General features: G+C 45.0%; 1 protein-coding gene across 2 annotated transcripts in view; it reads right to left on the bottom strand.

Annotated features, from left to right (window-relative positions):
* The window catches only part of Rhbdl2 (rhomboid like 2), a 43,170-nt gene that overhangs the window by 12,787 nt on the left and 13,034 nt on the right, over positions 1 to 17,349 (bottom strand). The window contains exons 2-3 of one of the 2 annotated variants that reach the window (XM_021201093.2): positions 7,226 to 7,488; positions 2,905 to 3,053 (exon numbers count right to left, since the gene is read on the bottom strand). In XM_021201093.2, coding sequence (XP_021056752.1) covers positions 2,905 to 3,053; positions 7,226 to 7,468 — 392 coding nt within the window. In that variant the 5' untranslated portion in view covers positions 7,469 to 7,488. Of the gene's footprint in view, positions 1 to 2,904; positions 3,054 to 3,552; positions 3,610 to 7,225; positions 7,489 to 17,349 lie in introns of those variants that run through there. The other variant, XM_029540325.1, reaches the window with a different exon arrangement.

Raw genomic sequence — 17,349 nt, 5'->3', positions numbered from 1 at the left:
GGGAGAGGGAGAGGGAGAGGGAGAGGGAGAGGGAGAGGGAGAGGGAGAGAGAGAATGCCCCTATGGGAGCCTTTAGAGTTGGAGTCACAGAAGCTGCAAGTAACTCTGTGTGAGTCTTAGGATCAAAGCTGCAGTCCTCAAGATTGAGCAGCAAGCCCTCCTAAACATGGAGTCATCTCTCCAGCTCCTATATTCTAGGTTTTCAAAGAAGGGGACTCTTCTATCTGTTTTGCTACTGTTATTTTGTTTTGTTTTTTTCCTCTTATCTGTTTTTATTGCTGTTGTTTTCAGCTTTATTCTGTTTTTTTTTGGGGGGGGGGAGGCGGTGTTTAAGAGTTCTCTGTGTAATAGCCCTAGCAGTCCTGGACTCACTTTGTAGATCAGGCTAGCCTTGAACTCACAGAGATTCACCTGCCTCCGCCTCATAAGGGCTAGGATTAAAGGCATGTGCCACCATTCTTAGATCTGTTTTTAAACAAAATCTTGCATGAATCTTCAATATGTAAAACACATAAAAGTCTTTTAGAAATATAAATGTGGGGCTGGAGAGATGGCTCAGCAGCTAAGAGCACCGATTGCTCTTCCAGAGGACCTGAGTTCAATTCCCAGCAACCAGGCGGTAGCTCACAACCGTCTGTAATGGGGATCTGATGCCCCCTTCTGGTGTGTCAAGAAGAGAGCAACAGTGTACTCATATAAAATGAATAAATAAATAAATAAATCTTAAAAAAGAAAGAAAGAAATGTGTGCTGTAATTTCTGCTTTACAACAATGATTACAATATAAACAAAGACCAGCAAATCTGATTTAAAGAATGAAGTCAGGCATGGTGGTGCACAACTTTAATCCCATTTCCTGGGAAGCAGAGGCAGGTGAATTTCTGTGAGTTTGAAGCCAGCCTGGCCTACACACTTAGTTCTGGCTACCCAGGCTATATAGTGAAACTCTGTCTCAAAAATACATTCTTTAAAATAATAATAATAATAACTTGAGGGCTGGGGATGAAAGGTTAGAGGGAAGGCTTAGGCCTTGGTTCGTTAGTACACACGAAGTTCTGGGTTCTATGCTCAGCACAAAGTCCTTGCACACTGCCCTGAATGTCTAATTATCCACTGACCAAAAATGTGATTTCCCCTGGGTGGGGTGAGTCACACAGGTGAAGCTCAACTCACCTGATACCACAGGGCTCCCCCCAAAGAAGTGAGATAGCCACAGGCCGTTCACCAACTGCAGTGGACAGGGGGGGGACCACAGATGCTGACTGACTTTTAAGACTCAAAGTCTATGCTGGCCTTGAACTCCTGAGCCTCCTGCCTCCACCTCCCACATACTGAGACCGAAGACAGCTCCCATCAACCTGGTGCTGAGCACCGTCCGAAAAGGCTCTCACAGTTGGGAAACTGGGAACAAAACCAGAAGGTAGTAGGACACATCTTTAGTCCCAGCACTCGGGAGGCACAGGGAGTCGGATCCCTGTGAGTTCAAGGCCAGCCAGGTCTACAGAGTGAGTTCCAGGTCACCCTGGGCTACACCGAGAAACCCAGTCTTGAAAAGGCAAACAAAAAAAGGAGAAAAGAAAAAGAAAAAAAAAGTAAAGAAAATTGGAAGGGCGAACATAGCCTCTTCTGTTCGTTACTTATCTTTCTTACTCTGCTCTCTTCCTGTGTTTGTGAGTGAGTGAGTGTGTGTGTGTGTGTGTGTGTGTGTGTGTGTGTGTGTGTTTTGCATGCACAGGTGTTGTATAGTTTCACCAGGATCTCCTCTATCATTCTCTCTGTACCTCATTTCTTTGAGGCAGGGTGTCTCCTGAACCTGAACCATGTGTTGTTCAGCCTGACTGGCGCTTGACTGGCGCTGCCAAGCGCAGCCTTCTTCCTGTCTCCACTATTTCAGTGCTGGGGCTGCAGACACTTGAGACCACGCCCACAGGGCGGGCACTCTTCCCTGTGCCCTCTCTCCAGCTCCACCTGAACTGCTTCTCTACACTGTACTTACCTCCCTATGCTGCTATTTCACTGGTACATAGCAAGTCCCATACATCAGTCAAAGTGCTCACAGGTTCATTTTTTACAGAGTGTGTTTGGGAGAAGCAGTCTGGTGATGCAATTCGACTCCTTCATCACCTACATGGAGCACTGGACAACAGCCAATAAGTAGGGTTTGATAACTCTTGGTCTGATAGTGGTCTGGTCTTGTCTCGTTAATATTTGTATATCAATACCAGAATTAGATGGTTATGCAGAGCACAGCACTTCTAGCTTTCAAGGGGACCATTGCACATGTGGCAGACACACACAAATAAAAATAATAATAATCATAACAAACGTTCCCAACAGATTAGTGGTGATTTGGGTTTTCTTCCTTCACTCCCCTGTGCCCTGACAGGGTTTCACTATGTAGCCATGGCTGACCTGGAATTCTGTGTAAATCAGGCTAGCCTTCAATGCAGAGATCCACCAGCCTCTGCCTCCTTAGAGCTGGGATTCAAGGAGTGTCCCACTTCTCTCTGCTGTGGGTTTTTTTTTCTTTTAATTTTAAAATCTTACTATATTTGTGTGTGTGTGTGTGTGTGTGTGTGTGTGTGTGTGTGTGTGTGTGTGTGTGTGCAGGATTCAATTCTCTCCTCCACTATATGAGTTCTGGGGCTCGAACTCAAGCTGTTGGGTCTGGCTGGTGTCTTTACCCTCTGAGTCATCTCTTACACACACCCCGTTTTTGTTTGTGTTTTGAGACAGAGTCCGGCTATGTGGCTGGCTGGCCTGAAATTCTATATCTAGGTCATGTTGGCCTCAAGTTTGCCATGATCTCTCTCTGGCTTCCTAGTGCGGAACGTCAGGCATGCACCACCTTGCCCAGCCTAACAATTACTTAGGAACTAGCACTGACTGGACCATCGTTCCTTACCCGGCATGGACCAGCATGTATGAGATAAACCTCCAGGCTTCCTCCCTCCTCTCAGGGCAGTACGTCAAGGGACTTTCCAAGATGCCCGTGTCCAGGGTGATCCACTGCTTCTGGGGCTTCCACACCGCATAATAAATAAACACAGCCAGCTGTCAGGGAGGAACGATCGCACATGTTAACCAAGCTCTCTCAGGAGCTGGGCCACATTAAAACCCACAAGCAGTAATTGTGTCTGAATGGTTAGCTCTTTGTGGGCTCAGAAGATGTTGAAACTGGATCTCTCCACCATGCCCCACCGTGGTCATATGTCCTCCTGATGAGCAGGTGTTAGACCAGATTGTAACGATGACTTTCTAAGTCCCCCTCTCCTCCTGGCTTCTCTGACACTTTGCTGTCTGTCATTGTGTCCCCTAGCGCCCTCCCTGATGACATAGCCCATGTCCCTCACTTTATCTTCACAGCCCAGAAGCCTGACAGACAGAGTCTGGCTTACTAAAATGAAGACCAGCGTCCCAGGCGACATCATTTACCTCACAATGTGATGGAAAGGCAGTTGACCCGTGCCTTTCTTCCTGTACACTCCCAACTCAATTCTAAGCATGAAAAATAACCTCAGACAACCCCAGATGAGGACACTCTACAAGGTACCTGGCCAATATACTTCATCTTTATCAGGGTCTTGATAGACCACTGTGAAGTTGTCATGAATCATAGGAGCCTGAGGAGGCAGGACAACTTAACGCAGTGTGAAACTCTGTATTGGAAGGACCAGGGGACAAGAAAGAGGACATTAGTGAGGAAAAGGATCAAATCTAAGTCTGGAGTTTAGTTAATAGTGCAACTGCAGCCTCCTGAGTACAAAATATGATATCTAAATGCTCCAAATTTTTCAGTTTTTGAGCACCAACGTGACACTTCAAAAAGTTTTAGAAATCTAGAGAGAATACTCAGGGGTTAAGAGCACTGGCTGATCTTCCAAAGGGCCCAGGTTTGATTCCCAGCACCGACACAGTGGCTCACAACCATCTCTAACTCCAGTGACAAGGAATCTAAGGCCTTCTCCTGGCCTCTGAGGGCATGAGGCACACACGTGGTGCACGGCTCTGTATATACAGGCAAAACACCGTACACTAAAAAAAAAAAAAAAAAAAAAAAAACTGTTAAAAAGCAAGTTTTAGTTTGTGTGTATGTGCCAGTGCTCATGTGTGTACGCATACATGTGGAGGCCAGAGGTCACCCTCAGGCGTCCTTCCTCGGGTGCCACACACTTTGCTTTTGGAGACAAAGATTCTCAGTGACCTGAAGTTCAAACAGTAGGCTAGGCTGGCTAGCTAGCAAGCCTCCGGGGTCTGTCCATCTGTCCCCACCTCCCCGGTGCTAGGATTCGAGCACATACCACCACTCCTGGCTCCTTTACATGGGCTCTGAGGATCGACTTCATGTCCACATGCCTGCATGGGAAGTACTTTACTGACTGAACTATCTCCTTACACCCAACGTTTTAGATTTGGGAGTGCTAAAGTCTATACAATTATTCCAAAATGGGAACTGGAAATATGGCTGAGCCATCAAGGGTACATACACTGCAACTGGGAAGGGCCTGAGTTCAGTTCCCCCGCATCTACATCCTACAGCTTACAACTGCTTAACTCCAGCTCCAGGGAATCTAGCGCCCTCTTCTGGCACCCACAGGTACTTGCAGTCACATGCCCAACCCACCCTCATTTCCGCACACATCATATACCCATAGTTAAAAAACAACTCAGAAATATTCTGAAACATGGATGCTGAAGAGATGATTCGGTGAATAAAAGCATACACTGCTCTTCCAAAGAACCAGAGTTCAGTTCACATATCAGGTAACTCACAACCATTTGTAACTTCAGCTCCGGGGGGATCAAATAACTCTGGCTTCTGCAGGCACCTGCACTTACACACAATCAAATAATAAATATAAAAAAGAAAAAAAAAGAAATATTCAGAAACACGAACCACTTCTGATGTGAGCATTTCTGTTAAGGGTTCCTCAGCCAGTGATATACCAATATCAGTGTTGTAGATCTAACTAAGGTACTTTGAAGTTATGTAATAATAATTGGGGATTCTATTCTATTTTTTGCAACCTTTCGATCTTTTCTTTTCTTTCTTTCTTCTTACTTTTTTATTTTTTTTAAACATAGTTTCATGAATCCCAGGCTGGCCTTGAACTTGCTATGCAGGTGAAGGTGACTTCTTGAACTTGTCCTGTCTCCAGTTTTCAAGTGCTGGGATTACAGGTGAGTCCCACTGTGCCTAGTTTTTTTTGTTTTTGTTTTTGTTTTGTTTTGTTTTGTTTGTTTGTTTTTCGAGACAGGGTTTCTCTGTATAGCCTTGGCTGTCCTGGAACTCACTTTGTAGACCAGGCTGGCCTCGAACTCAGAAATCCGCCTGCCTCTGCCTCCCAAGTGCTGGGATTAAAGGCGTGCGCCACCACGCCCGGCTCCATTGTGCCTAGTTTTACAAGACCTTGGAGCGTGAGTGTGGTGCTGAGCAAGCCCTCTATTAACAAGGCAATGTCTACAAGTGGTCCTCCTGTAAGAGCCAGCTACCCTGGCACCTGCTCCAGGACCTCACTGTGGGGAACTGTGCTCTCAAAACTCACTGAACTCACAGCTGTCAGAGCTGTGCCGCCTTATTCTTAAACATGTGAGCATCTCCCAGTATTCTCCAATGTCTCCCTCTTTCTCACATATACTCAGAATGGTATATCCAGATGTACCAGTATCCAGGTAATCCAGATATACAGTGACTCCAGACACAGCCTAACGCTTCCCAGTCTTGCCATAGAACCCCATAAAAAAAGTGGAGAACTATGTCCTTTAAACCCAATCAGACTTGACAAAATAATCTCCTGGAAATGCTTGTGCATTTGCCATAAAAGGTTTGGTTCCTACAACAGTTAATTTTATGTTTAATTTGACAAGGTTCAGATAGACTTGAATATATCTTCGAACATTATTCCACATGTTTCTATGATTTTTTTTTTTGATTTTTGTGTATTGTCTATCTACTAAGAAAGTAAGTTAGCTGGTTGGTTATTCGCTAGTTAGTAAATTACTTATAGCATCTCACTATATAGCCTAGACTAGCCTCAAATTTACTGTAGGCCAGGTTCCCTCAAACTCAAGATCCTCCGGCTTCAGTTTCCAAGTTCTGAGATGACCAGGCCACGCCACCATGCTCATCTGAGATCATATGTTGAAATGATGATGACATTTAAGTTGATATCCCTTTCTGTCCATCTCGTGGCTGAGTTCCACCCAATCAGGTGAAAGCCTTAATAGAAAAAGACTGCTTTTGATGAGGAAAAGAATTATACTAGTAAGTGACCTTGAACTCATCACAAGGTGGGTGGGGTCTCCAGCTTAACCTGAAGATTGTGGAGTTAAAACCTCCCTCAGTCTATTGATTCTATTCTGCTGGCGAGTCCCAACTACTGTAGTCCCGGACACCAAAGCTGGGCGTTAGAGAGAATTAGAGGATTGATTGTACTAGGGACATCCTAAGGCCCCTGAAGTCATGCCCTCCAAGACAGCAGTCTACAAGAAAAACCTTTGTATCACAAAGCACAGGAGGAACCTGGCCTTCCCAGTCACTGAGACGCACCATGGGTGACTCATCTCAACTCTCTGAGCTTTGCCCTCCTTCTGGAAACCAAGAAAGCTAAGCAGGTCATAGTCTGAGAATACATCCCATCCACCCAAAGTAGACACCCACGGCAAATGCCACATTTTCCCCACTGAACGCTCAGGCAGCTGGCGACTGTTCTAAATATACACCCCAGACTGACCTGACCAACCAGTCTATTTTGTCTCTTGAGATAAAGTTAATTTGCAAGCTGAACATGGTGGTGCACGCCTAGAATCGCAACACCCAGGTGGTTATGACAAAAGGGTTATAGTGAGTGTGTGGCCAGCCTGAGCTACATAGCGAGTTAGAGGCCAGGGCGACAATGCCAGATCCCATCTCAAAAGAATAAAATAAAATAAAAATAAAAAGGCTAATTAGCAGGCCCAAAGTTTCTAAAGACCGCACTAGCTAAAAGAAAAGGAAGCTTCGGAAATCACCCCTGGCAGCCGATTTTCGATGTGGATGAAACCAACCCCTGGGTTGGCAGTGACTGGGTTGGCAAATCAGCTCAGGAGCTGTGAGGGGGTGGAGGCTTCATGCGCGCTAATCCCGTCCCTCTGTGCTCTCTTCCTACACCATTTCCTCTCTAGGTATGTTTTGTCCCAACTCCAGTCTGAAGTGATGTGCGGCCCCTCACCAGGGCGGTGTTTACCTCAGCCAGACTGATGAGGATGATGAACAGGGGCGGCGGGAGGCAGTTGGCTCTCTCCAAGTATGTTCTTCGGACTGGCTCAGGAAGCATCCACTTGGAGACGATCCTGTGGACCTTTCTGCTCCTGGGGAAGTCTTTACCTTCCCCCTCCCCTTTCATTTTTTCCTCCTCCAGTTCTTCCTTTCCCTCTCTCTCCATGTTCAGATTCACACTCTCCATCTCCATCTCGTGAGCAACAGCCATTGTCCTGGTCCTCCCTCTGCCTAAAACAGACATGAATGTGAATGTAGGGGGTGGGGGGCAGGGGCTCGGGACAGGTGAGCCTTTGGTCTGCAGGCTGTGTGTGGTTCTTTCCTGGACTCTTTGGAAAACTTTTGTTCTCCTGGTCCTTCCTGTTTATAGCTAGGAGGCAGCGAAAGATCATCAAAATGGCCTAAACCATCTCCTAAGTGGCCCCAAATCGGATCGGGTTTTCACTGTAATTTTGTAATTTTTAATTGTTTTAAAATGCAGGGATTCGGGGCAGATGAGACTCACTCTCACTCTCTCTCTCTCTCTCTCTCTCTCTCTCTCTCTCTCTCTCTCTTTCTCATCCTACACGTCATTCATTGTAGTACACACCTATACAAAAAAATAAAAGTAATTTAAAAATTTTTTTAAAGCAGGAAGTCCAATGCTCACAGACCTTAGGGGTGTAGTAAACCCTGTGTGTTCTTTTCTTTATAAAATCAACAATAAGAAGCCCTGAGCCTGTTAGCTAATTCAGTAGGTAAAGGGGCCTACTGCTGCCGCCGTGCTGGATGGCCCGAATTCCATCCTCTAGACCCACATCTTAGATGCAGGGAACTGACTCTTGAGAGGTGTCTTCTGACTTTCACCCAACACAGAGAGAATAAAATGTTTTAAATGTAATTTACAATAAAGAAATAAGCTGAATGTGGTTTAGAGGCAGAGGTAAGAGGCCAAGGACATCTTCAGCAGTAGCGTGAGGTCCAAGCAAGCCTGGGCTACAGGAAACCTTATCTACACGAGTAAGTGACAGAGCAGATGGATAATTGAATACATCCATTTAAATTAAAAAAAAATGCACATCTGTGAAGATGGGCAACCAAAATTAAAACACAGTTTGGGGATCAAGATGTACCTCAATTGGCAAAAGGTTTGTGTATGTACTGGCTAGCTTTGTGTCAACTTGACACAGCTGGAGTTATCACAGAGAAAGGAGCTTCAGTTGGGGAAATGCCTCCACAAGATCCAGCTGTAAGGCATTGTCTCAATTAGTGATCAAGTGGGGAGGTCCCCTTGTGGGTGGTAGTCTTGGGTTCTATAAGAGAGCAAGCTGAGCAACCCAGGGGAAGCAAGCCAGTAAAGAACATCCCTCCATGGCCTCTGCATCAGCTCCTGCTCCCTGATCTGCTTGAATTCCAGTCCTGACTTCTTTCAGTGATGAACAGCAATGTGAAAATGTAAGCTGAATAAACCTTTCCTCCCCAACTTGCTTCTTGGTCATGATGTTTTGTCCAGGAATAGAAACTCTGACTAAGACAGTGTACCACATGCAAGCCTTTGGGTTTGATCCCCAACACTATCTAAGCTAGGTGTGGTTGCCCTTCATCCCAGCACTTGGATGGTAGCCGTGGAAGTTCAAGCTCTTTCTCTGCTCCGTAGCAGACTAGAGGTCACCCTGAGATACTCAAGACCAGTCCCAAAACAAAAGTGAAGAAGTGTAGTCCCAGTGTGTGGCAACGTGACTGGTAGGTCTAACACTCAGCAGCCTGAGGTGGGAAAAGCAATGGAGCTTAACCAAGCTGATACATGATACCTTGAGCAAGTCATTCACACTGAGCTCCAAATTAGTTTTTAAAAACTATGGTAAATAACTCAAAATGTGGGCTGGTAGGATGGCTTAGCATCAAGCCTGAAAACCTTAGATCAGTTCCTAGAACCAACATAATAGAAGAGAGAATTGACCCCCACCCCACCCCAGCCGCCCACTAGATAGATAGATAGATAGATAGATAGATAGATAGATAGATAGATAGATAGATAGATGTAAAAAAGAAATTAGTGGCATGAAACTATTTTAACCAATTTTTTCTTTTGGTTTTCTAGACAGGGTTTTTCTGTGTAGCCCTGACTGGCATGGAACTTGCTCTGTAGGACAGGCTGGCCTCGAACACACAGAGATCCTCTAGAGTGTTAGGATTAAAGGCATGCACTTCCACCACCAGCTTTTATTTTAACCAAAAATTTAAGGTTTATGTATTTATTTTAAGTATGAGTGCTCTATCTGCATATGCACCTGCATGCCAGAAGAGGGCATCAGATCTCATTAGGGGTGGTTGTGAGCCACCATGTGGTTGCTGGGAATTGAACTCAGAACCTTTGGAAGAGCAGCTGGTGTTCTTAACTGCTGAGCCATCTCTCCAGCCCTATTTTAAACATTTAAATCATACAATTTGGTGATATTGAGCATGGTTACAATGTTGTACAATCCTAAGCACAATCTGGGATCTGGTTCCAAAAGGTTTTTGTCACCCTCCACAAATAACAAGTCCACTAAGCAGTTACTGCCCCCATATAGTCTCACACTAGTCTCTTGAAACCACTAATCTGCTTCTGTGAATGGACAATGTCTGGACAGTTTGTGATTTTACCACGTTTTCAAGAGGCATCTATGTTTTAGCATGAACTACAATTTTCTTTCTTATGTGAATGAATATATTGCATTGTATAGGTACCTCGCACTTGGGATGTCCAGGCATCTGGTGATAGGTAAGTTATTTCCACTTTGGACCAACTGTGAGTAAGCCAGGAACATCCCTGCACAAGGTTTTGTTTGAACGCCTGCCTTTAGTTCTTTGGTGCATATAACTTATGTGCTGAGTGGAGGTAATTCTAGCCTTGACTTATTATGTGGCCCTCAGAATCCATTCTGAAGTAGAGATGATGAGAGAAGATCGGGGGGTATGGTTTTGGCTAATGTATAAAAGACAGATGAACAATATCTGGCACACAGCAGGCTTTCCATAATCGTTCATTACTACTGGCAATGGATGGGTGTGTAGGTGTGTGGATGGATGGATGGATGGATGGGTGGATGGATGGATGGAAAGGTTGAACACAGGGCCTATTTTCACAAACATCTTATTGGGAATCAGATCAAATCCAACTTATTTCCAGATGTAATCTTTTAAAGCCCAACTCCATGCTACAATGGGTTTACATTTGGTGAATTCAGAAAAAAAGCAAATTCTTTCACCTTTGTTTTCTGAAAGTAAAGTCTCTCTCCTACTCCAGCCTCTTCTGCCTTCACACTCACAGATGACCCAGAGTCAGACACTAAATTCATATATGGAGTAGCTGTTCTATTTTTTTTCTTAAAAATTGATACATTTTTCTTTTAATTCTTGCCACTTTGAGAACAGCAGGATGGAGATTGGAAAAGTACTGAAATGGGGGTGTTGCTAGGTAGGCCAGGCTAGACTGAAATCATTGTGTAACCCAGGCTAGCCTTGAATTCATAATCCTTCTGCCCTTTTGCCTCAGCTGCTTCTTAAAACTGACAAAACAGCAGCAGGGACTTGAGAGCAGCAACTTTTGGCCATAAGTAGGGGCTAGTATTCATTCACTTAAATAAGCTCAGGGTTAGGAAGTGAAGTGCTTACGCACATGTGAGTGTTGTGGGGTAGATTCCCCAGCAATGCAAACAAATAAGTTTAATTAGGACTTATTACCCTCCTAGGAAGCAGCCCCATTATAAATTTAAATACCATAGATGATCACTGAATGAGGGAATAAAATCCCACATTGTTGACAATGCAACTTTGCATTTATAAAAGGAACCAGAGCCAGGCATGGTGGCGCACGCCTTTAATCCCAGCACTCGGGAGGCAGAGGCAGGCGGATTTCTGAGTTCGAGGCCAGCCTGGTCTACAAAGTGAGTTCCAGGACAGCCAGAGCTAAACAGAGAAACCCTGTCTCGAAAACCAAAAAAAAAAAAAAAAGGAACCAGAAAAATAAAGATGATGTGTGTTCCCATTAGATTCTCTGCCATCTTTTCTTTGTGTGTGTGTGTGTGTGTGTGTGTGTGTGTGTGTGTGTGTGTGTGTGGTTGTTTTTTGAGGCTGTAAACTGAAAGAAAATCTTTCCTCCCCAGTTTGCTTTTGGTCACTGAGTTTTATCACAGAAATAAAAACCTAAGATACATTCTTAGGTTTTCTCTTCCTTCAGATTTCCAGAAGTTTTCAACCTCATCATGTTAGCTATGTAAATTGTGCATGGTACATATGCCCTGTGATGAGAAGATACCAGCCCATTTGGAGGCGCCAAGACAGAGCATGCATGTCTGCCATCTTCTCTGGCATTGCAGCGAGGACATCTGATACAGGATCCTAGCTACAAACCAGCCATCAGAAGCCATTTGTGTTCACCTCTCTTCAGTGGCTATCCTGCTTGGACCTCCCTACCTGTCTTCCTCTCCCTGATTCATCTGATCTCCATCACCTGAACCTGTGACACTCACGAGTGTCCTTTCCCGAATCTCTGCCATCTTCCTGCTCCTTTTAGTCTCTCCCACGCCTGAATTGCTCAGTGCGGTCAAGTACCTTGGAAATCTTAGCAAACACATTGGCAACTGTGAAAAAGACTGAGAACCCCCATACCCAGGAGGCTGTACGGAAATGAGGCAGTGTGTGAGGCACAAGCTGAGGCAGCCTTTGCAAGGCAATCAGGTGTCGTCTCGAGACATAAAATCAGCTGTTGAGATGGTTTGGTGGATAAAGGAGTTTGCCACACAAGCCTGGCTACCTGAGTTCAACCCTTAGAGCTCACAGAGGAGTGAGGAAAGAACTGACTTACAGAGTTGTCCTCTGACCTCCCCGTGCACATCATGGCACACACACAATGGTAACGTAAGATTTAAAATATTAAAGTATAAGCCAGGCCAAGTAATGTGTGGTGGCACACACTTTGAATCCCAGCACTTAGGAGTCACTGTAAGGCTAACCTGATCTACAGGGTGTTTATTTGGTTTGGTTTCGGTTTTTAAGCCTTTAAAGAAGATACTTCTAGAATTCTACCCAGCAAAGGTTATCTGAGTGATTCCACAAAACTCTGTTCCAAGGATGCAAAATGCAGAAGTATTTACAATACTTAAAAGGCATAAGCAACCCAAATGTCCTCCCGTGGGGATGCTGCTTTCAGTTTTCTTCTTTAGGAATTAGTATGAGTATCTGCCTGCATATATCTATGTGCTCCATAAATGTGGCTGGTACCCATAGAGCCCAGACAAAGGCATCGGGTCCTCTGAAATTGGGTTACAGATGGTTGTGAGCCATTGTGCGGGTGCTGGGAAGAAAAGCTGGGTCCTCTGCAAGAGAGGCCGCCAGTGCTCTAACCACTGAGCTATTTCTCCAGTCCTGGATATTGCATTTTATGACAGTTCTAACTTTCAGGGGGTGGTAGTGGTGGTTTTGGTTTTGGTTTTTGACAGAGTCTTGCTATGTAGCCCTGGCTGTCCTGGAACTCACTACTATGTAGATCAGGCTGTCCTTGAACTCATGAGATCAGCCTTCTCTGCCTCCTGGTATTAAAGGCTTGTGACACCATGCCAGGATCTTAGGTTTTGTTTGTTTTACAGCATGCATCCTATCAATTTTTCCCTATGTAGGGCCTCAGAAAGCAAGTCCAATCTAAAGTGGTTCAATTTGCCCTTGCTTTAGTGCAGGTTGTGTATAGATTCCATGGAGTCTGGACAGCTTGTAGAAGCACAATTATTAATTAATTAACTTTGGTTTTATTAGACAAAGTATCCTATAGCCCAGGGTCTCCTGTTGCCATTAATTTGATATATATCCAAGGCTAGTCTTAAACTCCTGACCCTCTTCTTGCCTCTGCCTCCCAGATGCAGTGATCACAGGCACAGGCCACCACAGCTAGCTGGAAGGCCCTTTTAGATGAGCAACCTACTTCCAGAGGCCAAACAAAGGCCAGCAAGACACTCAAGGCAAAGCAGGTGGCAGTGACCTCAGCATTCTGTTGTCCCTCTGAGATTCAAAAGCACCCACAGCTATCCAGGTGCCTGTCCACTCCATGACCACGTCGCTCAAGTGGATATTTACTGCCGACTGTAGCATTAGTCACTAAGCAAAGATCACACGGGTTCCTGGCATTTCCTTTCATGCCGGCATGATACACCTCCTAATGTGCTGCCAGGTTCTACTGCCTAGTCTTTGCTGAAATGCCCACCCCCTACACACACACACACACACACACACACACACACACACACACACACATCAAAACCGGATGGAATGGCATTGCTGAGAAATGTTCTCACCCTGCCTGCCCATGGGAACAACTGGGTGGGCAGTTAGGATGCCTCCAGCCTTTTGGTTTATAATGGAGCTTTTCTGCAGGAAACCTTCTGCCTCAGCCTTCTAAATATGGGATTATAGGCACATCCCAACGTCCCCAGCTAGCAACACTCTCTAATAAAAATATAAGCACTGCTGGTAACAAATGCCTGTAGTCCCAGTTCTCTGGAGGCTGACCAGGAGGATTGAAAGCTAGGACCAGCCTGATCTACATAGCAAGGAGCCAGCAAGATGGTTCCTCGGCTGAAGCCTGATAATGGGGGAGGGGTGGGGGGAAGGGGTTGATTCCTGGAACCCCTCCCCTAAAATGGGGGGTTGGGGAGAGAAAAAGGAAACCCGAGTCAGATGTGGTGGCCCAGGCACATAGGAGGCTGAGGCAGAAGGGCTACAACTTCAGTGTCTGGGCTATGTTCTGTTAAGACTGTCTCAAAAGTAAAACAATGTTTTAAGAAAGAACTAAAAAAAATGCAAAGCGCTTTCTTCCTTTGGAACCTTACCCGGAAAAGGTAGGACTCTGCTTGTTTACCCAAAGCAGCTTCCTTAAAGATAAATAACTAAATAAGGCCAGAGAGAGTTAAGAGCACTGGCTGCTCTTTCAAAGGACTCAGGTTTGATTCTGAGCACCCACAGGGAGGCTCCCAGCATCTAGAGCTCCAGTCTGGCACTTTCTTGTGTCCTCTGAGGCCAGCACCAAACACATGATATGTATGTGCAGGCAGAACACCCAGATCCATAGGACAAAACAATAAAAGAAATAAGAACAATAACTGAAAAAAAAAAAAAATCAGTCGGATTCCTCAGATAAATTACCCCTGATGCCAAGCCTGAAGAACTCTGTTTAATCCTTGGGACCCAGAGGGTAGAAGGCGAGAACCAACTCTGTAAATTGTCTTCTGACCGCCACACATGCACTTGCCTATGAGTCAGGCAGGTCACCTTGTCCCAAACAAGCAAATACAAAAAGGAAACAAAACTTTGCGCTTGGGATCTCAGTGCGGCTATCGGTAGGGTCGAGTGTTATCTGCTGAGGGTTAATGCCCTTGAACGTTAGAATGGCTGAGCAGTATTGCTGCTGAACATTGTTATACCTGAGTATTAATTCTTCTCAGCCGGGCGGTGGTGTCGCATGCTTTTAATCCCAGCACTCGGGAGGCAGAGGCAGGTGGATTTCTGAGTTCAAGGCCAGCCTGGTCTACAGAGTGAGTTCCAGGTCAGCCAGGGCTACACAGAGAAACCCTGTCTCGAAAAACAAAACAAAAACAAACAAACAAACAAAAAAATCTTCTCAGACAACTTATTTCAGAAACAACTTTACCTCTGCTTTTATTCATATAGGGACTGAAATGGAGTCACTTAAAAATGTTCTGACCATAATTTAACCTGTAACTTTAGGAGATATTATGTGACATACGGTGAGCTGAGGCACCCGAAAGGTGGCTGGGGAGGAAAATCCCTTGCTGACTTCCAGGGTCTCTTGGGAAACTCCTCCTTCCCTTTTCCTTTCTTTCCTTCCAGGGCTTTCCATAGGCCAGTACTTTCTCACTGACCTGCGTCTCCAGACATCTTTTTTGCTTGCTGATTTTTTTTTTAAAGATTGATTTATTTATTATATGTAACAAGTCAAATCTCGTTGTGGATGGTTGTGAGCCACCATGTGGTTGCTGGGATTTGAACTCAGGACCTTCGGAAGAGCAGTCAGGTGCTCTTACCGGCTGAGCCATCTCACCAGCCCGCTTGCTGATTTTTTAATTTTGTTGTTTTGGTTTTTGAGGTGGCTTCTCTGCTCTGGCTGTTCTGGAACTCCCTCTGTAGACAAGGCTGTCCTCAAACTCTCAGAGATTTGCCTGCCTCTGCCTCCCTAAGTGCTGGGATTAAAGGTGTGCACCACCACACCCGGCCTAATTTGCATTTTTAAAAATGGCACTTATATTTTTTTATTTAGTGCATGTCTGTGTTTGTATCTGTGTTGTGCCTGTCTCTGTGTGTTGTACTTGCGTGTGTGTGACATGCTACAGTGTGCATGCGGAGGTTGGGGGACAACCATGAGTGCTGATTCTCTTTTTTCTGCCTTGTTTTTGAGGCAGTGTCTCCTGTTTACCGCTGGGCAGCCAACTCCAGCTTCCAGGAGACTGCTGGGATTTCAGACACCTACCAGCCCATCCGGCTTTTCTTGGGTTCCAAGGATCTGAACTCAGCTGGTGAGCTGGCGACCCCTTCTACCTGCTGAACCATCTCCCTAGCTCTCCATCTCCCACTGAACCTGGGTTTGGCTCATCTGGCTGGCCATGATCGGTAGAGATTAATTTACCCCTTCCCGATGCTGGGAGTACACACGGTCTCCACTGCACCCAGCTTTTTAGTGTGTACAGCAAACACTTTACTTACTATGCCATCTTCCTCTTGAAGAGTAATTCCTATGCTCGATGACATTCACAACTTCCAAAGTTCTTCCTATACCTAAGAGACACAGAGTGGACCTACGAATATCAGACATCCAAAACATCACTAAATTTGACATTCCACTCCACTCCATCCAAAACTTTTATTTGAGACTGAAGAAAACCCACTACCACCACCAACAACAACAACAACAGCAACAAACAAACACCAAAACCAAACCTCACTTTCTCAGGCCTCCTTAACTTTCTTCTTTTCTGTCACTAACCTTGACAAAGCTGGTCCTGAACCCCCTATGTAGGCAGAGATGGCCTTGAATATGAGATGCTGGAACTCAAACTCTGGGACTCTGCATGTTACTTAAGCATGCCACCAACTGAGATGTGTCCCCAGCTACTGTGAGTCTTTTCTGCTCCTCAAACAAGAAGCAAAGGCTATAACCACTGAAATCACAGAAAATACATAATACAAAAAAGTTTATCCGGCAAAACCAGCCTTTCAACTCACATTCATTCACACAGGCGCAGGCTACGGGCAATGGTCAATAAAATACCAAATAGTAAGTTTCCAGTCTCTCAAAATCAAGGACTTCCAGTAAATTCCTTTGATAACAGTGGTCAATTGTCCACTTTCTTGGGGAATTCCAAATCTCATATATATATATATATATATATATATATATATATATATATATATATATATATATATATATATAAACTTATTTATTTTATTTTATTGTAACATCAGGTCCCCTGGAAACGGGGGTACAGACAAGTGTGAGCTGCCGTGGGTGCTGGGATTAAACCTGGGTCCTCTGGAAGAGTAGCCAGTGCTCTTAACCACTAAGCCATCTCTCCAGCCCCACAAATCTCTTCTTAACAAGCAGCAGGGACCACCTCCTATTACAGAAGCCAAGCATGCCTGATTTCTCCATTTCCCCGGCCCTAGCTACCTAGGGTCGAGGTATGACCTAAATTTGGGCAGTCAACTGCATTTGTTTAAATTTAAAATAACAAAAACAAAACAAAACAAGCAAAAAAACCAATGCCTTACCACTCACCTATGACTGGCCTGACAGTTGCTATAGAGACCAGGCTAGCTTTGATCTCACAGAGATCAGACTGCCTCTGTTCTGCAAGCATTGAGATTAAAGTCATGCACCACCATGCTTGGGATGGGGGAGTCTGGAGGAATTATAGTCTGGCCCCACTTCCTGTCCATTCTCCATTTCTGACTGAGGAATTGACCAGATGCCTCATGGTCCTGAGCCCATGCTTTCCCAGACATGAAAGGTGGTGTTCTTTCTTTCTCTCTCTCTCTTCCTTTCTTTCTTTTTCTTTCTTTCTTCCT

This window comes from Mus pahari, chromosome 6 (genome assembly GCF_900095145.1).
Source record: "Mus pahari chromosome 6, PAHARI_EIJ_v1.1, whole genome shotgun sequence".
NCBI classification, from domain to species: Eukaryota; Metazoa; Chordata; class Mammalia; order Rodentia; family Muridae; genus Mus; species Mus pahari.
Note: the sequence above shows the minus strand (reverse complement) of the source record. Positions and strands in the feature narration are given on the sequence as shown.